We start from the raw sequence: 25,195 nt of genomic DNA, 5'->3' as shown, positions 1-25,195 counted from the left end.
AGAACTTGGTTATTAGAAAAGCACAAACATAAAATGTTCCATCACACTTTGCCAAATGTTTTGCACATTCACTTTAGTGCCTCTTGCCCGCACCTCCAACAACACTTCTTGCAGCATCTGGTCTCCCATCCAGGGACTGACCAGAACTAAGCTTGGTTAACTTCAGAGGCAAGCCAGCAGCAGAATGCAGGGTTGTATGCTGCTGGCTCTTTGTAATGACTGGGTGTATTGATACACCATCCACAGTTTAATTAATATGCTCAAAGGGAAATTCAATGACTGTTTTATTTTTTCTCTCTCCTACCAATAGGTGTCCTTCTTTGCAAGGCATTGGAACACATCCCTGGTCTTTGTGGTTGAATCTGTGTTTGAAATTCACTGATTGACTGAGGGACAGAGATTAAGTAGTCATTCAAAAAATATTGTTAAACAATATTATTGCACACAGAGTGAGTCCTTGCAACTTATTATGTGACTTGTTAAGCACATTTTAACTCCTGAAATGATTTAGGCTTGCCATAACAAAGGGGTTGAATACTTATTGACTCAAGACATTTGAACTTTTCATTTTTTATTCATTAGTAAAATGTTTGGTAGTGTGTAGGCAAGTGACAAAAAAAATCTACATTTAATCCCCTTTAAATTCATGCTGTAACACAACAAAACGTTGGAAAAGTAAAGGGGTGTGAATACTTTTTGAAGGCACTGCATGTGGCAGTCTGGAATATGAAGGATTAAAGAAAGGATTAGGGGAGTTCTTATGTTGTTATGATTGTGTGAGTTTGTCACCTGACCTACTGACTCACCAAAGCAAACTGAGGATGCAATGTGGACTGGATCCTGTCCATCCGGGAAAGACTTGCTAAGTGAACCAAGGTGATCTATGCATAGCAAACGCACACACATATACACACACACATGGGAGAAAACATACACACACCGTATAATGGGGCTAAGGACAATGTCAAAGAGGACACACCTCTGACAAAATAAATACTCAGCATAGGCAGGTGGTGGAGTACGGTAGCTACAGTAGACTTTTACAAATTACAAGACGAATAAAAGCACGATTCTTATGAAAAATATATGTAGGGAAATGTCCATTGATAAGTATATAATCGATTCATTATCAGTACCCAGAAATTTGAGAAATGTTACCGTTATTGACAGACTATAGGCTCCTCCCCTACAGTGAAGCAGAATCGCTTGACGTTGAACCGCAGCCCCTTTCGTTTCCAGCTTTGCAGATCTCCATTTTCTTCGGGCCACTATTCAGGAAAAGAGGAGAAAACACCTGGGAAAATGAATGAAGAATACGACGTTATCGTGCTGGGTACCGGACTGACGGTGAGCACAATTGTACCATGCCAGTTCGTTCCTTGAATAATCTAAGCGATGCTCTGAGGGAATATGTTCCTTCAATTGCCACTTTGTCGAGCTTTGTTAACCCGCTACGGCGCTAGCTAGCGTAGTTCAACTATCGGCTGGGCCTAATAAGCTAGCTAACTAACGACTGTCAGTGGTCACGTCTGTCAATGTTTGCATTCACAAATATTTTTCTCAATGAACTTAACTTTCGGTAGTTAGCTAGGTAACTACTAATACGTTTAACGTCATTTTAAGGTGGTGCCTCGGTCTCATATTCATGCATGCTGTTTATCAATCAAGTGTGAAAATCTAGCTGGCATTGGTAGCTAATTGGTTAGCATGATAGCTATTGTAGCTAATGCCAGCTTTGTTTAGGCTAACGTGTCCCAGTTTGACAGTGTATTGTCATTTTTTAGTTTGGAAAAGTGTGTATATGCTCTCATGTTGAGTGTGATACAAAGGTAGTGTAATTTTCGAGTTGGATACTAATTTATGTAACGTCACCATCACCATGCGATGAAGCTTTATTCATGAGTGCTTGGATTTTTCAACAGGCGGTGGTTTTGGTTTGTTTTGGGGAGGAGATTCTCCCCGCGAGTATTAGTTTAGCTACTGTAGTTCAATTGTAACTAGTTAGCTAATCTAACTGGTGTACCTATAGTACACCGAACAGAAATATAAACGCAACATTACATTTTCAAAGATTTTACTGGAGTTACAGTTCGTATAGGAAATCAGTCAATTGAAATAAATTAGACCCTAATCTATGGATTTCACATGACCCAGAGTACAGATTGTATCTGTTGGTCTTTGACCACCATTTGCAACGTGACACATCGCCTTCACATAGAGTTGATTGTGGCCAGTGGAATGTTGTCCCACTCCTCTTTAATGGCTGCGCAAAGTTTTGGGATATTGGCGGGAACTGGAACATGTTGTCCTACACGTCGATCCAGAGCATCCCAAACATGCTCAATGGGTGAGATGTCTGGTGAGTATGCAGGCGATGGTAGAACTGGGACATGTTCAGCTTCCAGAAATTGTGTACAGATCCCTGCGAAATGTGTGCATTATGCTTAAACATGAGGTGATGGCGGTGGATGAATGGAACTAAAATGGGCCTCAGGATCTTGTCACTGTATCGCTGTGCACTCAAGTTGCCATCCAATAAAATTAAATTGTGTTCATTGTCTATAGCTTACCATAACCCCACTGCCATCTCAGGGTTTCCCAAACTCTGTCCTGCACTGCACGGCTTACTCAAGTAATCAAAGCAAAAACCAAAATGTGCACCCAGGGGGAGCCCAAGGACCGAGTTTTGGAAACCCTGATTTCGCTAGCTAGTTTCTCAAGTTGATTCAGCAGTACTAGTTAATTACTTTGTATCCACTAGCCAGCCAGCAAATTATATTTTTATCAAAGGATATTCTGTCACGGATATTAGTTCTCGTACATTTTGTAGCTAGCTCACAAGAACATACATGGAATCATTGAGAGAATCAAAATGACCGATAGTATGTTGTTCCCACTCCTTTACTCAGCTGTGAAACACTCGGTTGAGGCATGACAGGAAAAACTTGATAGAATTTACTGTACTCTGAGGCCTCACTCAGATGATCTATTTACAGTTTCCTGTCTGTCTCGCATGTCTGACTCAGGTGGGGGCGTGTGTTGTTAAAAATAACAGTTCAGCAATAGAACACACACACAAGAAGACAATCATACTGTTACATTGGGAAACAATCCATTGCCAAGGTTAGAAACCAATACTTTCACTGATATAGGTCCAGCTAGTTCCTTTGCTGTCAGTCACACTGACTGTCACATTCCATGATTACATAACTTAGGAATTCCATATTCCATCCAGGAATTGTGTGAAATCGTTCAGAATCCTGTGCAGCCACGTTTTGTGTAGTCCACGCCAACAGGATGTGGCAGTCAGGAAGGCATTTTGGCTTGTCAGCGTAGGGGTAGGCAGCCTGGTTGAGAGTGTTGGCTTTTGGGTTGGTGACTCCTGTGTTGTTTTAGACTGCAGATGGGTGTGGTTCAGTCGCAGAGGAACTGAGAGTACAGGGCAAGTTTTTAAGTTCTACAAAAGCCAGACAGAATGTTGTCAGAGCTCTGAGGCATCACGTAGACCTAACTGGCGCCATATACTATGATACAGTGGTACGAAACGAGAGATCGGCTTAGTTCCAACTGATGCAGGTCAACCCTAGCAAGTATCCAGTTCTGTTTGGCATTTATTCAAGCATCTCCCTGCCCGACACACACTCCACACTGATTGTGGTACATGTGGTTGAGAAAGACATGGTGGGGAAAGGAGAACTGGCTGTTCTGGGATATGCCTTTATTGTATGTATCCTCCTCCCTCTGCAGCTGGGGCCTAGCAAACATCTACCTCTAGTCTCCCCAGCATCTGGGACTTGGCTGGGGTGGATTGTGGTGTCCTTGTCTGTCTGTCCCCATACTTAATGGATGGGGGTGGCAGGTAGCCTAGTGGTTAGAGAGTTGGGCCAATAACCAAAAGGTTGCTAGATCGAATCCCCGAGCTGACGAGGTAAAAATCTGTCGTTCTGCCCTTGAACAAGGCAGTTAACCCACTGTTCCTAGTCCGCCATTGTAAATAAGAATTTGTTCTTAACTGACTTGCTTATTTAAATAAAGGTTAAATAAAAAAAGAGGCCCAGGAGGGCATGGTCATCAATATTATAAGCCCCTCTTTCACACCACCACTTGATACTGTTGGTTGTCATGTGATGCCATTGGCCAGAATGAAATCAGATTAATCACCTTTTTCCTGCAGTAGCGGATGAAACATGGAGGCTAGATTTATGTAATAACTTTGTGTCATTCTATTAGAGCAAGGGAAGAAGATGTGATGGTTCTTGTACTGTGTGTGGATCCTGAGAGTGTGCAATGACATTACAGATGCAGTCCAGATATTGGATCCCAACCTTTTGGAGCCACACATGAAGGAGTTGTGGGGAAATGTCAGCCAGGGTGGCACTAGCACACAGTCACTCTTGTTCTTAGCGTGACTCACACTGTGGCCTTTTGAACTTCAGAGAGCCGCCCAACACTTTACCATCTTCAGAGTGGGCCTCAGTCAATCACTCGTCATAAAAATCCACCTGCTTTTTATAGGGCTGCTGTGTTAAAGATTTAACTGTGACTTCAATGTGTTTTATTGGTTGTTTGACTCTTCTTGCATTGAGGATTGGTTTCTTCCCATCTCTCAGCCCGAGGTTGTGATGCCTAGGCTACCCCCAGCAGAATATCAGAGCCTACAGACAGCAGGGCTGCCTCAGTCACATGCCACTCAAAATTGTGTCTGGAAGGCATCCATTTACTGCCATATATTCTGGAAGTTACAGCACCAAAAAAAAAATATATATATATTTTGTCAAACACCAGATAGTAAAATGTGTTGTTTAACAAGGTCAACCATAGTAGAACGGTGCCCCTGGAGCAAATTGGGCTTAACTGCCTTGACACGTCGACAGGTTTTTCACCTTGACGGCTCGGGTAATCAAACCAGCAACCTTTTTTCCTTACTGGCCCAACACTCTAACCACTTGGCTACCTGCCACCTCCATGTATATTTAATGGATTTACAAAACCGTGATGAGAAACAAGGACAATTTTACGCCACACAACCAAATTGAGCATAGATCTCCAGCCTTTCTCTGATTGTCTTCCTAAATGAATAGGGAAATATGAACAGCTTGACTTACCACATGGTGGAGTTTAGACGTTTGCTGAGGTATTTTTCTCTAACCTGAAATCCCCAAGACACGTTTGGACTTTCAGTTGCACCTTTTATGGTGCCCTTTTCCCACGAAAGAAATGCATCTGTAATAGTTGGTACTAAAATGGTAATTTGGTCATTATGGATGGAACATCAAAGGCATTACCTGCACCTTTTTCTAAGATGCCTTTTATGAAAAAGACATTCCTCATGTGCTTGTGGTAGACTACCAGTCAGTGAGATGAGCACATGCTTCCACTGCGGATCTGCAGCACAGGCAGTCCTGCATCTCTTTAATCTCACGTTGAGTGACATCAATGCTTCTCTCTGAGAGTGGACATTGATTTTTTTCCCCCCTGAGAGACCTGACCGGTCAGTGTTTTTTTTATTTAGCTCAGTAAAAGTCCTTGTTTGTCTAACGTTAAGGCCTATGGTCTGAAAATGCAGTGGTGAGGAAATGATACTATCCTTACTTTAAACTTGCCCAGCTCCAGACAGAGGGGTTGGCTAGGGCTATAGCACGGGGCAGGCAAGTGGGTCAGGGACCCTGTATCCCCACGATGATGGGAACAGCAGAGGTGGGGTGCTGTTTTTGTACACCGGAGCCCTGTCCTAAGTTGCCCTGATCTGAATGCTGCTGACTCTAGGGAGATGGAAACTAAAACAATAGCCACACCAGAGTCACTTCCTGTGACATAATGCATTGTGTAAGACCTGGCAGCAGTGTACACCAGGAGTCTGGAATCATGATGCTGTGGTGTCCTGTTTGTTGTATTATTAGTCATTGTCAACACAGTGTAGACTATAAAATATACCTCTCCCACAAACACAACCTGTCACCTCTTCTCCCCCCCATTATATTAAATCTGAGTCATTCCACGGCCTTATCTAGGATGATTTGTTACAGTAAGATCAAATATTGCGGATTCAATATCCAGGCAGAAGCTACTGGATGAGGTAACCCTCTGTCAGCACAGTGTTCTGAATCGGGCCGCATTTCAGTTGAACTTTTTTTCTGAATAAAGTCCACGGAATCAAATGATGCAGAGTGTTTTGCTTCTTCTACAAACCAGCTGCCGTAATCTTAAGGCCTTTTGAAAGACGGTGGGAATTCGAGAGTCAGTCACACGCGCGCACGTTTTCCTCTGGCTGGCCGGCCGGCCGTACTGTACCAGGCAGCCTGTGATTCTTGACTAACTTTTGCCTTGACAGAGGAACTCGAATCGCAGCCTAGCACTGCTAAGAGAGAAACAGAAAGCTGCTGATCGGCAGCTTGGTTGTACTATCTAGCCTAAATTCCGTCTTTTAAATGGAGCGTGAGTTGAATTGGACGCTCAAACCTACTCCCCTCTCTGCATAGCTCCCCTCTTCAGCGGCCATTGCTAAAACCCTTTATTTTGTGGCGACACTGTCACTACAGACTGCCTCTACTCTAGAATGACAGAGAATGTTGAATAGAGTTCTGTGTCGTAGATTCTGGAATCTCCTTCTCTACTGTTAACCAAACTGGAGCTCATACTGAATTAATTCTGTGACTCTGGTCCCACCCACGCCCCCCCCCCCCCCCCCCCCCTCTCCTCCACTGCCCTCTTATCAAAAGTGGCGAACACACACACCAGAACTGAGGCCATCTTCAGTCAAAGCCTTAGCGGGTCATGGTAGTTGCTCTACATAAGTCTACTCTCCCAGAAGATTCAACAGTAGATTTAATGTTTGTCTGTTGTGTCATATCAATCCTATTTTTATGAAATACCTGCTTATTAGGCTAAATGATTGCTTACACTATATAATCAGTGTTAATCCATCTTAAGTACACACACGGCAAGCAGAGGGGAAGCATGGGTAGACCACTAGCATAAGCTATCATTATAGAGACCCTGCCAGCTGGACTGGTCCACTGTTGCCAGCCACACAGTCAGTTATCAGATTGGAGCATGAAAAGACAGGGGGAAACCAGACAGGGACCACATTCATTACTTTGACTACATCTGCGACAAAGCCTCAAATGTTTCCTTGTCTAGTTGAATCTGGGCTGTGTGAAATGTGAGGCTTTTAGTGCATTTTCTGGCGTAACGAGACCGTGACTGTCTGTGCATTTGCCATTATGAAACACAATCCTATCTGGAGAAGAAGAGAACTGATACCAGCAATATTCATACACAATACAATCTCAAACATGAAAATCAATATCTAGGATTCAATTATCATTCCAAATGTTTGACCTGTGTGATATTGGCAACTATCCAGGTTTAAGTGATTTGCGTGATGCTCAAACCCCTCTCCTTCCTGTCTTTCGTCCAATAGGAATGCATCCTGTCAGGAATCATGTCGGTGAAGGGGAAGAAGGTCTTGCACATGGACCGGAACTCCTACTACGGGGCAGAGAGTGCCTCCATCACTCCCCTGGAGGATGTAAGTCGACCTCTGTCCTCTGAGGCGCTGACCCATAAGACCAACCTCAACAGGCCACACAAGACACAAACTAAGACTGCACCATTCTCTTACACAAGATAACAGTCAGGATGCCTACTCAACCATTTCCCAGAAATGTTTGTAACCGTATGAATCTGAATGAGGAGGCATGAGAAAGAGAACAAGGAACTAGTCATACTAATCTGAATATCCTTAAAAATGGGTGACAGCACATGATCGTTATAGTCAGTTGCTGCTTATATATGCACTCTGTTGTATTCCTCTTGGCTAAATTGCTGCTTCAACAAAATGGCAAATGATTCTCTCTTTTAGCTGTATAAACGCTTCAGTCTCCCAGGCGCCCCACCAGAGTCCATGGGAAAAGGCCGGGACTGGAATGTGGACCTCATCCCAAAGTTCCTCATGGCCAACGGTAAACACTAATCACCACTTTTTATTATGTGTTATATTAACTAGGGCCAGGAGTTTTCCTGACCATGTCACCAGACAAGGAAAAACTCTGGGCCTTAGATATAACACTTCATCCTTGGTCTCAGGGGAAAAGAAGGGATGAATACCAAATGTGATTCTGGAATATGCAGTAGTTGGGTCGTGGCCATATTTGATAGTGCGACTGATCTTGTTGCCTAGCAATGATTGGATGTGGTTGACAGGATGAGGCAACAGGGAGAACTTTCAATTTGAAGACGAATGAAGCTGTATATGTAAAAGTGATTTTGAATTGGATTGAACTGTATTCTCCTAACCTGTCTGGGAAAGGTAACACTGATTTGTCTGTCTCACCTGTGCAGGTCAGTTGGTCCGCATGCTGCTGATCACACAGGTGACGCGCTACCTGGACTTCAAGGTGATCGAAGGCAGCTTCGTCTACAAAAAGGGCAGCATCTACAAAGTGCCCTCCACCGAGACCGAGGCCCTGGCATCCAGTGAGTGGTACAGGGGGACTATGGGAAATGGATTAGAGGTTGGGTTTTGTAGTTTATATGTCTGATAAGCTCAGGTTAACTCTGCATACAGTAAACGTTTAATCAAGTCTAATATCCATCCAGCTTACAGCAGTCTAAAACGGTGAATTGTTGACATGTCATAGGTCAAAATGTCTTACTGTCACCACAGCTCCTCACAAATAACCTCTTCCTGGTTCTGTATTGTCTTGCTTTTCAGCTCTCAATCATGTAGATAATTAGCTACCCCTGAATAGCACAACTCTCTCCCCTACAGGTCTGATGGGGCTGTTTGAGAAACGGCGCTTCAGGAAGTTCCTGGTTTTCGTGGCTAACTTTGATGAAAACGACCCCAAGACCATGGAGGGCGTGGACCCCAACAAGACGACGATGAGGGACGTGTTCAAGAAGTTTGACCTGGGCCAGGACGTCATCGACTTCACAGGACACTCCCTCGCCCTCTACCGGACAGACGAGTGAGTCACCTGCATCTTCTTATTGGCTGAGCCAGAGATGGAAGGTGTTCGGCTGTTTTGGGGTTAACTAAAAAGCAAGAAGAATTACAGGTAGTCTTGTTTGCAGTTGCACTACGTTGATTATCAGATTTCAGGATATAGCAATATTCTGAGACTGTGATAAAGGTGACCTGGAATGTCACCATTATGATATACCATTTAGATGACATGGTAGCCTCACAAGCACAGGGTGTCAAAGGTAGACATTATATATTTTTTTTATATGGTTATATATTCAAAGAAAGCACTGTATTCACTGTATTCATTCATTGTCTCTCTCCTCTCTCAGGTACCTGGACCTGCCTTGCATGGACTCGCTAAACAGGATCAAGCTGTACAGTGAGTCTCTGGCCAGATATGGCAAGAGTCCGTACCTCTACCCGCTCTACGGCCTGGGGGAGCTGCCCCAAGGGTTCGCCAGGTAAGGCTCAACTCTGACTTCTAACCTCTATCATTTTCCGTCTAGCTGCCTTTTTGTTTCATCCGTGTTTTGGCTTGTTGAATTTCACTATGCAAATAAAAGTTTGACTCATTTGAATCCAAATACAAAGTTCAGCAGTATGTCCAATGATTTCTTCTTATTTTGCTGTTGGACTGTTCAAATTTAGATGGGTCTTTTCAAAGTGTGCTATTTCTTGAAAGTGTACAATAGTATTCTGAACCGTGTGCTTCTAGTTAAAATTGACATTGTCAGAGAATTGAACATGCCTTACAGAATCTCTCCCTCTCGTTCCCTGTCTCCTTCCTGTAGATTAAGTGCTATCTACGGAGGAACCTACATGCTGAACAAGCCCATTGAGGAGATTGTCATGGAGGATGGAAAAGTAGTGGGAGTCAAGTCTGAGGGAGAGGTAAAAATCTTATTTCTTCCCGGCTTATATAGAGGCCATACTCTGAGGACTAGAGGAAGGCATGTGTAATCTTGGCGCTAATACTTAACCCCCCCACCTCAGATCGCCCGCTGTAAGCAGCTGATCTGCGATCCCAGCTATCTAATGGACCGCACAACCAAGGTCGGTCAGGTGATCCGGGTCATCTGCATCATGAGCCACCCCATCAAGAACACCAGCGACGCTAACTCCTGCCAGATCATCATCCCCCAGAACCAGGTCAACAGGAAGCACGGTGAGCCACACTGCAGGAAGTGATGTCACCACGCAAGGCCCCTATGGAAACAACGCATGAGATTTATAAATCAAACATGAGAGACCATCTTCACGCTCAATTACCCAAAAGTATTGAGTACTCTACTTAAGACTAACAGGTGTAAAATAAATGCCTGAGGTGGGTCCCCACATCCGGGTTTAAGGGAAGCTAGTTTGAAGACACTGTATCCCTGAAAACTGTCTTCCCTGACCCCGCTGAGGGTGAGATGATGGTGAATCAAATGAATCTTTGAAGGATGGCATGGACTTAACTATATCACTGCCCCAAATCACACCCAACTCGGACAAGGAGCGAAATATTGAATTTACTAATCTTTTTTTTTTCTTCCCAGATATCTACGTGTGCATGATCTCCTATACCCATAATGTGGCAGCACAGGGGAAGTATGTGGCCATCGTCAGCACCACAGTGGAGACGGACAACCCTGAGATGGAGGTCAAACCAGCCATGGACCTGCTGGAGCCTGTCGAGCAGAAGTACGAGCCTCATCACTAAACTGTTGGCGTTCTCCCACTAGTCTTTGCTATGGTCATGTTGACGTTGTCATTTCTCTCTGCAGGTTTGTGAGCATCAGTGACCAGTACGCACCAACTGACATGGGTGCTGAAAGCCAGGTGGGTCCATTACTTCTGTTTGTTTCTGCTTACCCCAGTCAAATCCAGTGACCTTGTGTTAACAAAAATACAATTACTGCTGGTCTTGTTTGCCTGTGTTTAACCATCTATTGTTTTCTTATTGTTGGCGTAGATCTTCATGTCCCGTACCTACGACGCTACCACCCACTTCGAGACCACCTGCGACGACATTAAGGACATCTACAAGCGGATGACGGGAACCGAATTTGACTTTGCCGAGATGGAGCGCAAGAAGAACGACATCTTCGGCGACGCAGCTGACCAGTAGAGAAACGAGCGAGTCTGCAACACTCGTGAATATCAAATATTTGCCACCGACAACTGAAATCTTTAAAAAAATAAGGAAAACTATCCAAAAATATAGATAAATGGGCTGGCTGACGATCCAAGTACATGTTTTGTCCGTTATGGAAGTTCACCCTATATATGAAGTTACAATATAGCATCACTGGAAAAGGGGGCCAGGTGGGAGTTATGCATTTTATAATTACATTCAGACAGTTGTTGCACTGAACATTGGTATACATACGCCCTACATTCGTTTTCATAATGTAACTGATCATTTTCTCTCCTGGATGAGGGCGTTTAGTCCAAATATGTAAAATCAATTGATCAATCAAAAGAAAACCGTACCACGGTGTGGGAGGGTCAAATCCATTTTGTTCAAATACTAATAATAAATAATGCAACCATGTAAAAGCATAAGTGTTTTGGGGAAGTGAATCATGAAATGTGATCAGATCAGTTGTATTTTTCTTGTCAGGTGTTTTCGTTGTTGTGAGGGAGGTAAGTGAGTGGCTTGGCTTGTTCCAGTTACAATGAAGCAATATTCCTAACAGGCCGTAACCAAAAAAGGGTTTGGCCAGCAAAGCTTCATTTGACCACCAAAACCTTGTGAGAGAGAGGGGAAGCTTTTAATTGTTTCCTGTTACCAGCTAATATAAATGCTCCCATCGATTGTGATTTGGGGGGGGGGGGACCTTGTTTTTTGTTTTCATTTATCAGCTCCCTTGTCCTGGTGGCTCATCTCCAGCCTCTAGCAGACAGCCCTGGGCAAGGCATCTTACTGTACCTAGGCCAAGCCACTGAACGAGCAAGTGTAGTCAACTACCTGGACCTGTTTGCAGCAGCTTGAGTAACCATAATGTAATAGAATACTATTCTTTCCTTTACTATTAAAAATGAACAGACCCAAGCAGACTGAAGCAGGTTGGGGATTTGTGGTGATGTTGACTAATTGCTTTAAAAGGACCAAATGTCTACTATGGCAGTATTGATATGACAAGGGCCCTGTTTAAATGTCATCAATGTATAAAAAAAGATTACAAAAAGACGGTGCTCAAATGATTTCTGTACTGCAAAGTAAAAATTAACTTGTGAAAAAACAAAAGTATTTGTCCTTATTCAGTTGTGAGTCTATGCGAGTATTGCTGTCTGGGCTTTTGTGTGGTCATTTGAGTATTGGAAGCTTTGCCTTTGACACTTCCTCTACTATTTTATGATATCATCAACCTAAACTGTCTGCTGAAGCATCTATAAACTTTGCACTGAAAAGGATCTTTGAGTTATTTATTGATGCAGGACTAAAAACAGACACGAACAGTCTGATTCTTATGACAAAGACCATCCTTTAATGAAGTGCAAAGATTACTCTGGATTTGGTGAAATTCTGTATTGGCTGGTTGGTATTAATATGGCAGCCTATTTGTAACCGTTTTAATGTGTAATGGTTAAACGCATTTAACATGGCATGTCCACAGAATCAAAAAGCTGTTACATGTTTGGTACTTCAAAGCCCCAAGTAAATCTCAAGCTTAGAACTACAACTCCCAGAAGCCTCTGCGGCTTTCCTGTCCCAATCGTCACCCTGTTCTGATAAATAAACCCAGTCCACTCATGTTGATTTTGTTTCTGTCACGCTAACATTTCTCAATGGAAAATCCTGCAATAATGGAAATGACAGTGCCACGGCGTTCTAGCTTTGGAAATATTGTTGAGTCTTCGATTTGGGCAAACAGACTATCCATTTTTAAATCTGAACTACATAAATTCCAATTATTGACGGAAAGGTGGTGAATGTAAATATGTTTGCTTTTATTCACTGCCCAACAATGTTTATTGGATGAACTCATAATTACCCAACCAAAGTGTTAATACGCAGGAGGTCGCGTTTGTGCCAGAGCCTCTCCCCTTCCTACTAGGGTTTTGGGCAGACCGAACTGATTTTCATGAGGCAGGGCCCTTCAGGTGAAACAGCTGATTGAAGGTGGAGCATCTGTAAACATGGTGACAGTAGACAACATCACTCCTCTCCATGACGCATGCATCCAGGGACATCCAAACTTTGCCCGACTGCTACTCGATGCAGGTGCTCAGGTGAGGCAGCTACAGTAGGGCTAAATATATAGAGCTGTGGCAAGAGACACCAATACACCTGGAGCATGTGTAGCAGTAGTGGTCCCCCTCTCTTCATCCCTTCGTCTTTACCCCCTCTCCCCCAGGTGGACGTGAGGACCATCCATGGTAGCGCTCCTCTCTGTAACGCCTGTGCTGCGGGAAGCCTGGAGTGTGCAAAGATGCTGCTGGAACATGGAACCAAAGTCAACCCCTCCCTCACAGCACTCACTGCCTCCCCTGCACGAGGCCTGCATAAAGGGTAAGACTGGGGAAATAGTGATAAGGCAGGGTCAGGTGGATTGGAGGAGGGAGAAAACAGGGCAGGAGAGGGAAGACTGACCAGGATAGGAGGGAAGAGACTGGTGGAATAGATGTTAAGTAGAAGGAAAGGTAAGAGGACTGGAGGAAGAGGTAAGGAGATAAGGGGCAGCACTAGGGTGAGTGAAGTAGGAGTGCAAGAGAAGGGGTGGGTGTGAGGAGGATGCACCGTATGTGTATAGATATGTGTGAGAACTTCATATCTAATGAAACTGTTTAGTATCCATCTATATACTGTAGGTAATGCAGATATAGTGAGGCTAATGATAGCGCATGGAGTCTTGCTAGAGGCCTTTGACCTCCAGTTCGGTACCCCTCTACATGCTGCCTGTGCCAGGAGCATGTGGACTGTGCCAGGGTGCTGCTCAAAGCAGGTGAGGATGGGGACAAAGAGGAAAACATTGTCTCAGGCGACTGCTGTAATCATATCAATGGCTCTGTATCATACAGTGTTTATGTATACATTTTACATACAAGTATTTGTTATGCTGGGCGGACACTGGAAATTCATTCACAAATCTGCCACAAAGCCACATTTTCCTGAGAAAATGTAAGTATCGACTGTGAACAGAATGTGTTTTCTGTTCAGATGCCAAGGTGAATGCAGATAAGTTCCATGAGACGGCTCTCCACAATTCTGCCAGAGTAGAGATGGTGGACATGATTGAGTTACTGGTGGACTTTGGAGGCAACGTGTATGTCAGAGACAACGACAACAAAAAGCCCATAGACTACCCCAAGCCTGGCTCCCACTGAACAATGCTTACAGTATTATAAAGTAAGTCTAGAGGCAATAATATTTTCCATTTGTGATTCTCCATCCCTAATGTGACTTTTGTCATTGTGGCTGTCTGGTTATTTCTATCTCCTCTGAGTCTGCAGCAACTTAGCAGAGTGGCTCTGAGGACATTGCTGGGTGCCAGAGCTCTGGAGGTTGTTGCTGGGTACTAGATCTGGAGATCGTAGGTCAACTGGACATATCTCAACGTACCATCAGCTACATTTTCTGAGACATGAGGGGTGCTGATGCTGCCTTATGAACTGACTCATGGATGGATTCCCAAAGGAATATCAGGAACAGGAAAAAGCTTGAATACTATGTTTGGACACATCTCATCTTCTTCTGTATATGTTTTGTTTACTGTGGGACACACATACAATATGATGTGATGTATTACTTACTATAAGCAGTAACAATACATTGTAAAATACATTTCAAGAAGGCCTGCAACAATGATGTTATAATATTTGTTGGAGATGAAAGCTTGTTTTAGCATGGTTAGGGAAAATAAAGCCAAACAACTACAAGTTCTCTACTCTTGCAGTAATATGAACATTTTGACAAAACATTTGTACTACAACTCCCAGCATGCCCTTAAATCCAGCAAAGGACATGTCAAAACCAGTCACGTGATGTGTCAGTGCCGCAGCTCAGATGTGTTTGTTTACTTCTCGCGGGACGTAATTTACAGTTTTTCAACATAAAACGGGATTTGACCAAATGATGGAGGTTGAAACTGCCAGGCCATACTTCTTTGGAGACATAGGTGCGTATAAAAACATTTCGGCTCCTTGAAATTGTATGCCAGCTAGCTAGCATTCATTTGGTTACTGCATGTCATAGCTAGCAAGCATGTGTTCATGCTATAACAGCAACGTAAATCAGCTACATATGTGCCATGTTGTGTTTTAGTCCATATCGATTGTCAAGTAAAGGTTTACGATGGCAAAATGTGATGTCAACACCAGAGATGATCTAGCATGCACTCACCTAGCGCCGGCTGATTATGTAGCAATAGGTATTCTCTTGCTATTTGCTCTCTGGCTGGTGACTGTGTGGCTTGCCCCAGGCTGCTGGTCGGAGAGGACCGAGGTGCACAAAGCGGCCTCCGAGGGACATGCTGCCCAGCTGCAGCAACTCATCCAGAGCGGAGCCTCCGTCAACATAGTGGCTGTGGACTCTATCACCCCCCTCCATGAGGCATGTGAAAGGGGGCAGACCCAGTGTGTCAGGCTGCTACTGGATGCTGGAGCACAGGTGAGACTGTCACTAGGTTGAGAGAGATAAGAGAAATAACTTCAATAAATGAGGTAGGTTAGCCATAGAAGAATACAGGATTGTCAACAAACACTCTAGTCATATCACAGGAGAAAAGTGTGTCCCAGATTCAACACAGGTTAAAGATCAACAGAAGAGAAAGTTAAGTTATTTATAGTTAATCGGGATATATATATACATACATAATGGCTGTGTTGTCCTGTAGGTGGATGCCCGTAACACGGACGGTAGCACCCCTCTGTGTGAGGCCTGCTCGGTCGGGAGCTTTGACTGTGTGCGGATGCTGCTAGAGCATGGGGCCAAGGTGAACCCCACCCTCTCTTCCCGGACCACCTCACCCCTACACGAAGCCTGCATGGGGGGTAAGTGTGTGGCAGGTGTAGGATGAGCGTGCATCACGATGGTTTGAGAACTTGTGACGGTCTGTTCTTGTGTCCCAGGTAATGCTGACGTTGTGAAGATCATGATCGCTAAAGGTGCCAGTCTGGAGGCATATGACCTGTACTATGGGACCCCACTGCATGTGGCGTGTGCCAACGACCACACGGACTGTGTCAAGGCACTACTCAACGCAGGTTAGCATTAGAGAAGAGCACTAACAACAAATGATTTGATTTTGAAGAAAGTCCTGAATAGAGAATAAAACCCTGGATTTGAGTTCTCAACTCTGAGGTGAATCTTTATTAACAACCTTTATTAACAATGTGTCATTTGCTTCCTCAGGTGCCAAAGTGAATTATGCTCGGCTGCACAAGACGGCCCTGCACCATGCTGCTAAAGTGAAGAGTGTAGACATGATCGACATGCTGGTGGAGTTTGGGGCGAACATCTACGCCAAAGACAAAAACGATAAGAAGCCCATTGACTACATCGATCCCGGTTCTCCCGCTGCACTCTGCTTAGAGTTTTATGAAAGTAAGTCAGTGTGAGTGAGGTTTTTATACCACAGTTACCAGTTATAAGCAATAGACTGTACTGTACCCATATGTTTTTTTGTGGATTTCTAAGCAATGTCACAGTGCCACCAGTAGGTGGTGCCCATTGCTAATTTTTCAGGATCAAAAAGTTACAGGTAGTGGAAAAGTAATTTTAAAAATAACTTGATAATGTTGAACCCATCAAAAACAGCTGTTTGAATACTTCTTAATTGGTACACAATACTCGGGTCGAGGTAGATTTAATTTCTTCCTGGTACGGGGCCTCCTTTTTTTTTTATGGGCCTAATTATAGAATGACATATAAAGTAGCATCCATATTAATTTCAAATCGAATTAAACTTTATTTGCTAAATGCGCCTGGTACAACAAGTGTAGACCTTACCGTGAAATGCTTACTTAGAAGCCCTTAACCATCAGTGCAGTTCAACAAGAGTTAAGAAAATATTTACCAAATAAAAAGTAACACAATAACATAACAATAACAAGGCTATATACAGGGGGTACCGAGTCAGTGTGCGGGGGTACAGGTTAGTTGAGGTAATTTGTACATGCAGGTGGGAGTGAAGTGACTACGCATATAAACAGCGAGTAGCAGCAGTGTACAAAATAAATGGAGCGGGGGGGGGGGGTCGTCAATGTAATTGTCAGGTGGCCATTTGATTAATTGTTCAGTAGTCTTATGATTGGGGGTAGAAGCTGTTAAGGAGCCTTTTGGTCCTAGACTTGGCACTCTGGTACTGCTTGCTGTGCGTTAGAAGAGAAAACCATCTATGACTTAGGTGACTGGAGTCTCTGATAATTTTATGGGCTTTCCTCTGACACCACCTATTATATAGATCCTTTGCCATACACACTACCCTGTGTAGTACCTTACAGTCAGAAGCATTTGCCGTACCAGGCGGTCTTGGTGTGTTTGGACCATGACAGTTTGTTGGTGATGTGGACACAAAGGAACTTGAAACTCTCGACCCGCTCCCATTGATGTTAATTGGGGCATGTTCGGCCCACCTTTTCCTGTAGTCCATGATCAGCTCCTTTGTCTTTCTCACATTGAGGGAGAGGTTGTTGTCCTGGCACCACACTGCCAGTTCTCTGACCTCCTCCCTATAAGTTGTCTCATCGTTGTTGGTGATCTAGCCTACCACTGTCGTGTTTGGCCACGCAGTCGTGGGTGAACAGGGAATACAGGAGGGGACTAAGCATGCACCCCTGAGGGACCTCAGTGTTGAGGATCAGCGTGGCAGCCGTGTTGTTGCCTACCCTTACCACCTGGGGTCGGCCCTTCAGGAAGTCCACGATCCAGTTGCAGAGGGAGGTGTTTAGTTCCAGGGTCCTTAGCTTAATTGAAAAGGATCTCTGTGGTTCTAGTAGTGAAGATTTGTAACTTAACTAAAATGTATTACCTTTCAATGTGGCATAAACACAACCAGTCATGATGTTTTCATCTGATGTCAAACCATAAAAGGCTCATGTAGGCTACACGTGCACATTTGTCCACTCACAAATTAATTCCAACAGCCAAACAGTGCTCTGTGCCCCAACCATTTGATGAATGGAAAGAAACATCTGTTAAAACACCAAAAAGTGTAATGACATTCTGCGGTTGTCATTCCTCCTACACTTGTAGCCTGAATTGATGCGTCAACTTGTAGCCTGAATTGATGTCCGTGCGCGTCAGTCTTGGCCAGTCATCTCTGCCTTGGAAAAATGTCAGTGTTCTCCTCGAACCACACCGCATTTTGAAGCGTCTATAATATGCCACCTACTTTCAAGTCCATTTTTCATGTGGCTGACGTGGTCATTTTTTGTCATTTTGTTTTAATTGTTGTGATAGGCTCATGATTTACCTCTACGGCGTATCCCGTCTATTTATTTTCTTAGGACGCAATACCGGACCGTACTATCTTACTTTAACCCCTGCCAATACGCAGTCTTACGTCAGAAAGATATTTTGAACTTAGGCTCCAGTCCATCTGTCCTGTCCCTCAAGTTAATGTCTATCCTACTCATGTTCCAGGAGGCTGATTTTAAATTAGTACCAGTCTATAACATTCAGCTTAGCTACCTGTCAGTAACTGACGATGAGACCCAAACCCAGACAGATTCCTCTGCCTCAGAGCCACTCGTGGAATGTGAGACCAGGTCTGTGTGAGAAGCCACACAGCAACAGTATCCTAGGCATCAGACACAGACCTCTTGTAAGGAAAAATATTAACTTTATTTCATGAAGTGCAAGGACATTGTGACATACTGTTTTAAACATTTGCTCAACTCATTGAGTCCTATTGTTGGGTTATGCAAGCAAACGACAACATAATATCCCTGCTCAAAAGCTCCATTCTTTAAAAATACAAAATTAGGACCCATATCTCTGACTGTGTATTGACACTTGAGTACTCTGTTCCTGTGTTCTATATATTGTGGCTAGAGACTACATCTCCCATAAACCTTTGCGGTTGTCTACCTGTAGGTACTCCATTGAGTCTGCAGCAGCTGAGCAGAGTGACCCTAAGGACGATGCTGGGTATCAGAGCTCTGGAGGTCGTAGTTCAACTGGACATACCAAAGCAAATCATTAGCTTCCTCTGTTACCACTGACACCATTATCTTACTAAGGAGAAGGAAGGAAGCTCAGACATTGAAACCTTTCTATAAAACATCACAATTATCAAAATGCTACAGTCTGAACCTTAGATACCACTAGATTAGATGCATAAAAATAATATGCATACAGCAAAGCACAGGTTTCCAAACAGTATTTTTAAGCAGAGCACTTTTTTCTTTGTCTTCAGAATGTGTGCCATATTAACACATTAGATACATATTTAAAGAACAGAAGCATAGGAGGTTTTAATGGGGACTTTTTACATACAGTTTATTCTTAGAACTCCCATATCTTGTAAACCTACATGAAAGACAAATGGAGGCCCTCAGGGAAAATGAGGGGGAGAGGAGAAAAGAAATGGAGGAGAGGAAGTGATTTTGGCAGCTGATCCTGTCCACTCTGCAATACCGTCTGTGGACACTACACCAGCATTTTAGTCGCCATGACAATGCGGCAGCAACACATCCCAGATCTCCGGTACATCCTCAGGAAGGAGAAACGGTGTTGCAGCAGGAGGATGAGCGGCGTTCCCGTTGACACGCTCCAGATGTCACTGTGTATCCCAGATTCCTCCCTGACATCGGAACAGAAACCACACCTGACAACTGGATGTGTTTGAGGCGGACGTGGAATCCAGGCAACAGAGAAACACCATGGAAAACAATCCTGCTTTTACTGTTAGCTTCTCTGATCTGTTGCGTCCGCTATAGCTGAGACGGCCCAGGCCTGAATACGGTGTCTGTTTGATGAGGGTGTATGGATTCCTCGGAGTTGTCTCTCTGGTCACTGTATTGGTACTGTTATTTGACATAACCCATCTTAATAATGAGAACAGAGGAATATGTCTATTATCAACATGTAAGGCAATGTGCATTAATCAAAAAATGTGTTTCTAAAAGATTATGACCTATTTAATCTCTCCCCACTGGCCACACTACCTCATTTCAGTGTGGATAATTGGGTAATATTTGGTTGAGACGTTAATGAGATTACAACCTATATTAACCCACTCAAATTAAATTCCAATAGAAAACAATGTTGATTTTTGGTTTAGTTGTCACCCAAAATGTTTATCACTGCACTTTCAACCATTTTAAAGCACAGCTAAGCTCAAGTGGGAATACAATGTCAGTTATTGATAAATCCCTGTGCTTAATCTAATAGCAGAAACAAATGACCTGGATTGCAGTTGAGATTACATTAAAAGTACATGGGTGCAAGGAATCAATGCCGTTTTGAGATTCTGTGCAGATTATTACAGCAGTTGTGGTGATCTCCACAGACCTGTGATCTATGCACGCTATCTTGCACATGCACCCTTTATATGATTACAGTAACCTCAAAATGTGGTCATGAATGTGTTACTCTTTTTTTAAGTTTGAATGTTACTTTAGTTTTTTAAGATAGTCTAAAGTTAAGGCTATTTACTGTATTGCAAAGTAATATTGTGTTTTGTTGACAACACAACCAAATATCAACATTTTAAGGAGATTTATCTTCTGCTTGGATAGGTCCATCTGTGCCACTGGCTCAGTCTGGCTTTAATTCCAATTTGTCTACAAATTAATAATTGCTATGTTGGATTCACGACTCCATCTAACCGAAAACAAATGTATTTTCCATATAGATTCCACGTCACAATATGTTGACAAATTGTTGAAACAACGTTTATAGTACCAAGTACAGCGCAAGTGACAATCCTCTCCGATAATCCATCTGTTTAACCCGTTTTGGGAACGGTCAAGTTTTTGAATGCATTCGAAAAGCTAAATATGCCCTCAAAAAGCAATATAAGTCTGTATCATCAATAAGCTCAAGCAGCTTTCTCCCCCCTTATTTAGCCTCTTCCAAATCTGTGCTGAGACGGCATGTCTGCTGGACTATTGAGTAAATGACATGTCTGTGTCAAGTGTGAAGGTTCTTAGATCATCGCTTGCGGCATTCAATTGCTTTTTACCAGGACAGGAACCTATTTGGAACTGTTTTCTGTGGATACAACGCGGCCTCGTCCATTACCGTCGGCCTCGTCCATTACCGTCTTAACCGTTCAGAACACATCCAGAAATAAGCTCAGGAGCAGAAATAGCTGGAGCCCTCCCTGTTCACATGAGGGAACAAGGATAAATGCCCTCTTTAAAATAGCTTGTTAAAATAACTGACCCCGGTTCAGAAGGGATCTGCTACTGCTCAGTCTTAAAATAGGCTGACCATGTAGATGATGGTTTAAATAGCGTTTTTCTCAGTCTTAACATTCAGATTGAGGAGACGAGAACAGGCATGAGAAGAATGTCCAGTTCTAAAACATATTTGAACAACAAAAAAAGGTGCAATTTGGGGATTTTGGATCAGCCTTTATTAAAAGGAATGATACACCTGTTTCAAAGGCACTTTCTCTGGCTGTTCAGATAAGGCAATACCAGTCAAAGGTATCTGCACAGGGATTTCAAACATCAGGTATTTGGTGCTGTGCAGCTAACAGAGGTTATTTGATCAATCAAGCAATATAACATCAAAGTAGAACGATCTAGCATGCTGCTTGCACACTTGATACAGTATATTCATGAATCAGTATCGGGTACTAAGAATGCTACAAATACCTATTTATTATGATACATGTTTGTGTAACTGTTTAAATCTGTCAGTCAAATACTATTGTAAATAATATGTCCTCCACAGAAATGTATGTTGCTCTGTATACTGTAAGACTGGCATTGTGTGTTAATGAACGGCATTGTTGACATGCTCGCTGCCTTTTGGATTTTATTATGATAGGCTCGATTCATTCATCTAAATTGGGTCAACTGTTAGAGTAGGCCGATATCATGATGAACAGAAATTGAAATGAGCAACAAGATGGATCTCCAGCCATGATTATGTCCAGTGTCCATTAGAATGTGCCATAGATTAGGAATTTGTTTAACAACAATCAATCTCGCTCACTCGTCAAAGCAAAGCAGCTGCACTGCTCCTGCACTAGTAGACAAGAGGCTCTGAGTACATCTATTTTCCTGAGTTGTCTGAGCTGATATGGAGATATAGTGAACCTTGAACTGTCCATTTGAAGAAATGGATCTATAGGCTAGCATTTGAGACAACTAAATAAAAGGCTTAAAACGTGCTCATTCTTGAGGGAGGCGAGAATACTGTCACTCACCCACCCTCTTAGATTACAGAATAAAAGGCTAAGGGGTTAGTTAGATTGAAATGGATGGGACTACGGTATTCCCCTGTGCTTCCTCTGTTGCTCTCCTAACGCAAAAACAACCGGTCACGTTGATGTGCTTTCCTAGATTACATCTGTTTGTACTATCTCAGAGATATGTCAAGGTTTATACGTGGAATGGAGTTACTCGTTAGCTTTCAACCTTTGAACTTCAACCTCTCAGTAGATATATGCCAATGTGTATTATCCTCACATCTTTGTTAGCTATAAGAAACAACTCTTCACCTCTTTGTAGAAACTTCCTCGGGGAGGGGAATTAAGGATAGATGTAGATAGATCAGGCAGGAATCTGAGAGGCTCAGTGTCTTTTAGAGGAGAGATAGACTTGATGCTGTGATGGTCTGCTAGGCTTCACTGGGCGAGCTCTTCAACTCCAGTTAGGAATCCTTCCCCCACTCAACGAGGATCAGATGTGAGGAAGTGTTTGTGCCAAGCTGGGACTCTGATAGTTACTTTCAACTATGAGCAACTGATTTAGGACCAGCCTGTCCTGCACTCAGTCTTCACCTTAACCATAATGGGACTAACAACAAAATTGGCCCCGGACCAGTTATTAAAAGCTTGGTGTAATTATAGCTTCTCCACTCCCATATAATTATAGCAATGGGTTAGAAGTTCATATTAAGGACAATCTCCACCACACCATAACTCAGAACTGGTCAGGCACTACAACACACAGCACACACAGCCTCTGTCTGCTTGTTAGAGTAAGAGGCAGTTAAGGGTGACTGGTGGGATTGAGTTATTCCACTGCACTGGTAAATAAAGCATGGTGAATGGGAGGAGAACACTGTCTTGAAAGCAGCTCTTCTTTGAAGTGATCCTAATCTGTATGACTGAATGGATGTGTGTTTGACTGGAAACATCATCAAACACATAGGCACACCTGTTTGTGGCCTTGGTCTGAAATCACGTGGGACCTCTTCAGCGGTTCACTGCAGTGTAGCTACAACAGATTGGTACTCAAAACATGGTTAGAATGATCAACTGTTTAGCTTTAATACCTTTTTAGCACCATCAAGCAAGTCCACCTAGCTAGTCCACCTAACACGTAATAAATTAAAAGTCACTAAGTCAGTATTCCAGAGGATTTATCCAAAAGGCCTCTGGCTGGGCGTCGTCATTCAGACTTACTGTAAAACAGCCTGGTCTCCTCCAGTCTGAGAACATATGCACATCTGTCTAGTCAGCCACACACCCACACACACACACGTGGACGTCCCAGAAGCACAGCGAGCGGCCAGATGACCCAACCAACATTTTATATTTCCTAAAGGGAGTCCCCAGGCCAGTTCTACCCCACCCTGCTTCCTAGTCTTACACAGCACTACTCCAGTTCAGTCAGTGGGGGTGAAGTCAGCAGTTTCTTCTTCCCAGACAAAGTCTCTCTCTTTCTCTCACCAATGACACATACGTCTGGTCAACAGTAGTCAACTGGCCCACACCTCGGACAGACAGACTGTCCTGGGCTAGCCCGGGGAGCACAGGAGGGCTCAGACGGACAGACTGTCCTGGGCTAGCCCGGGGAGCACAGGAGGGCCCAGACAGACAGACTGTCCTGGGCTAGCCCAGGGAGCCCAGACTGGCACTATGACTAGAAATGCAGGCAAAAAGGCACACATGCATGCACACACCACTTTTCTCACAAACACTTTGGCAGACTGATTGTGTATGAGTCTGTCATATTCTTACGCACACTCTCCCCATCTCTCCAATATCCAAATGTTCTTTGTAAGCAAGTCTCAGCTTCTCGTGCTTCAAGCCTGCACTCTATTGAAGTATAACGAAGAAAAGCTAAATGCTGATTGGATTGGTTTGAGACCTCGGGGGCCTTTGGCAACCACAGTACAACAGACATTTAAGAAAGAACTGTTGGCTTTTTCAAGAAGACAAAGCAGCACATTTGGAACCGGTTATTTCCCTCAGAGGCCTTCATCTGCATCTGCATTTGCTTTCACATGGTGCCTTTTGTCAATGGGTATTTGACACTTTAGTTGCAAAATTCACATGCGCACCTGACATATATGAACACACACAGACACACAACTACCCCCTTCTCACAAAATCACATTAAATATCCACACATTCTCAGAAGTCGAGTATTTAAACTTTGCGCACCACAAGAAAAGGAACAATGTTCTTTGTGAGCAGTCAAACATACAGTGCCTTGCGAAAGTATTCGGCCCCCTTGAACTTTGCGACCTTTTGCCACATTTCAGGCTTCAAACATAAAGATATAAAACTGTATTTTTTGTGAAGAATCAACAAGTGGGACACAATCATGAAGTGGAACGACATTTATTGGATATTTCAAACTTTTTTAACAAATCAAAAACTGAAAAATTGGGCGTGCAAAATTATTCTGCCCCTTTACTTTCAGTGCAGCAAACTCTCTCCAGAAGTTCAGTGAGGATCTCTGAATGATCCAATGTTGACCTAAATGACTAATGATGATAAATACAATCCACCTGTGTGTAGTCAAGTCTCCGTATAAATGCACCTGCACTGTGATAGTCTCAGAGGTCCGTTGAAAGCGCAGAGAGCATCATGAAGAACAAGGAGCACACCAGGCAGGTCCGAGATACTGTTGTGAAGAAGTTTAAAGCCGGATTTGGATACAAAAAGATTTCCCAAGCTTTAAACATCCCAAGGAGCACTGTGCAAGCGATAATATTGAAATGGAAGGAGTATCAGACCACTGCAAATCTACCAAGACCTGGCCGTCCCTCTAAACTTTCAGCTCATACAAGGAGAAGACTGATCAGAGATGCAGCCAAGAGGCCCATGATCACTCTGGATGAACTGCAGAGATCTACAGCTGAGGTGGGAGACTCTGTCCATA

The 25,195-nt window shown here is 43.4% G+C and overlaps 2 protein-coding genes and 1 pseudogene across 3 annotated transcripts; all 3 read left to right on the top strand.

Moving 5' to 3' along the window:
• The first annotated feature begins 1,227 nt into the window (after window positions 1-1,227).
• LOC110490378 (rab GDP dissociation inhibitor beta) lies at window positions 1,228-12,203 on the top strand. The gene is made up of 11 exons (XM_021563740.3): window positions 1,228-1,347; window positions 7,424-7,531; window positions 7,865-7,964; window positions 8,344-8,478; window positions 8,774-8,972; window positions 9,301-9,432; window positions 9,763-9,862; window positions 9,965-10,136; window positions 10,510-10,654; window positions 10,738-10,792; window positions 10,926-12,203. Exons 1-11 carry the CDS (start codon window positions 1,303-1,305, stop codon window positions 11,079-11,081), a joined length of 1,347 nt encoding a protein of 448 aa, XP_021419415.1. The 5' UTR covers window positions 1,228-1,302; the 3' UTR covers window positions 11,082-12,203.
• Window positions 12,204-12,506: 303 nt separating this feature from the next.
• Window positions 12,507-14,479, top strand: LOC110490760 (ankyrin repeat and SOCS box protein 13-like; annotated as a pseudogene).
• A 450-nt stretch (window positions 14,480-14,929) lies between these two features.
• Window positions 14,930-21,873, top strand: asb13a.2 (ankyrin repeat and SOCS box containing 13a, tandem duplicate 2). 2 transcript variants are annotated; one of them, XM_021563739.3, is made up of 6 exons: window positions 14,930-15,075; window positions 15,379-15,566; window positions 15,793-15,949; window positions 16,028-16,162; window positions 16,311-16,502; window positions 18,996-21,873. In XM_021563739.3, exons 1-6 carry the CDS (start codon window positions 15,030-15,032, stop codon window positions 19,121-19,123), a joined length of 846 nt encoding a protein of 281 aa, XP_021419414.1. In that variant the 5' UTR covers window positions 14,930-15,029; the 3' UTR covers window positions 19,124-21,873. The 2 variants fall into 2 exon arrangements, with proteins under 2 accessions (XP_021419414.1, XP_021419411.1); XM_021563736.3 differs by having other exon boundaries at window positions 14,948-15,566.
• Window positions 21,874-25,195: the final 3,322 nt, after the last annotated feature.

Source organism: Oncorhynchus mykiss, chromosome 15 (genome assembly GCF_057628025.1).
Source record: "Oncorhynchus mykiss isolate SJ-2025 chromosome 15, ASM5762802v1, whole genome shotgun sequence".
Classification (NCBI taxonomy): domain Eukaryota; kingdom Metazoa; phylum Chordata; class Actinopteri; order Salmoniformes; family Salmonidae; genus Oncorhynchus; species Oncorhynchus mykiss.
Note: the sequence above shows the minus strand (reverse complement) of the source record. Positions and strands in the feature narration are given on the sequence as shown.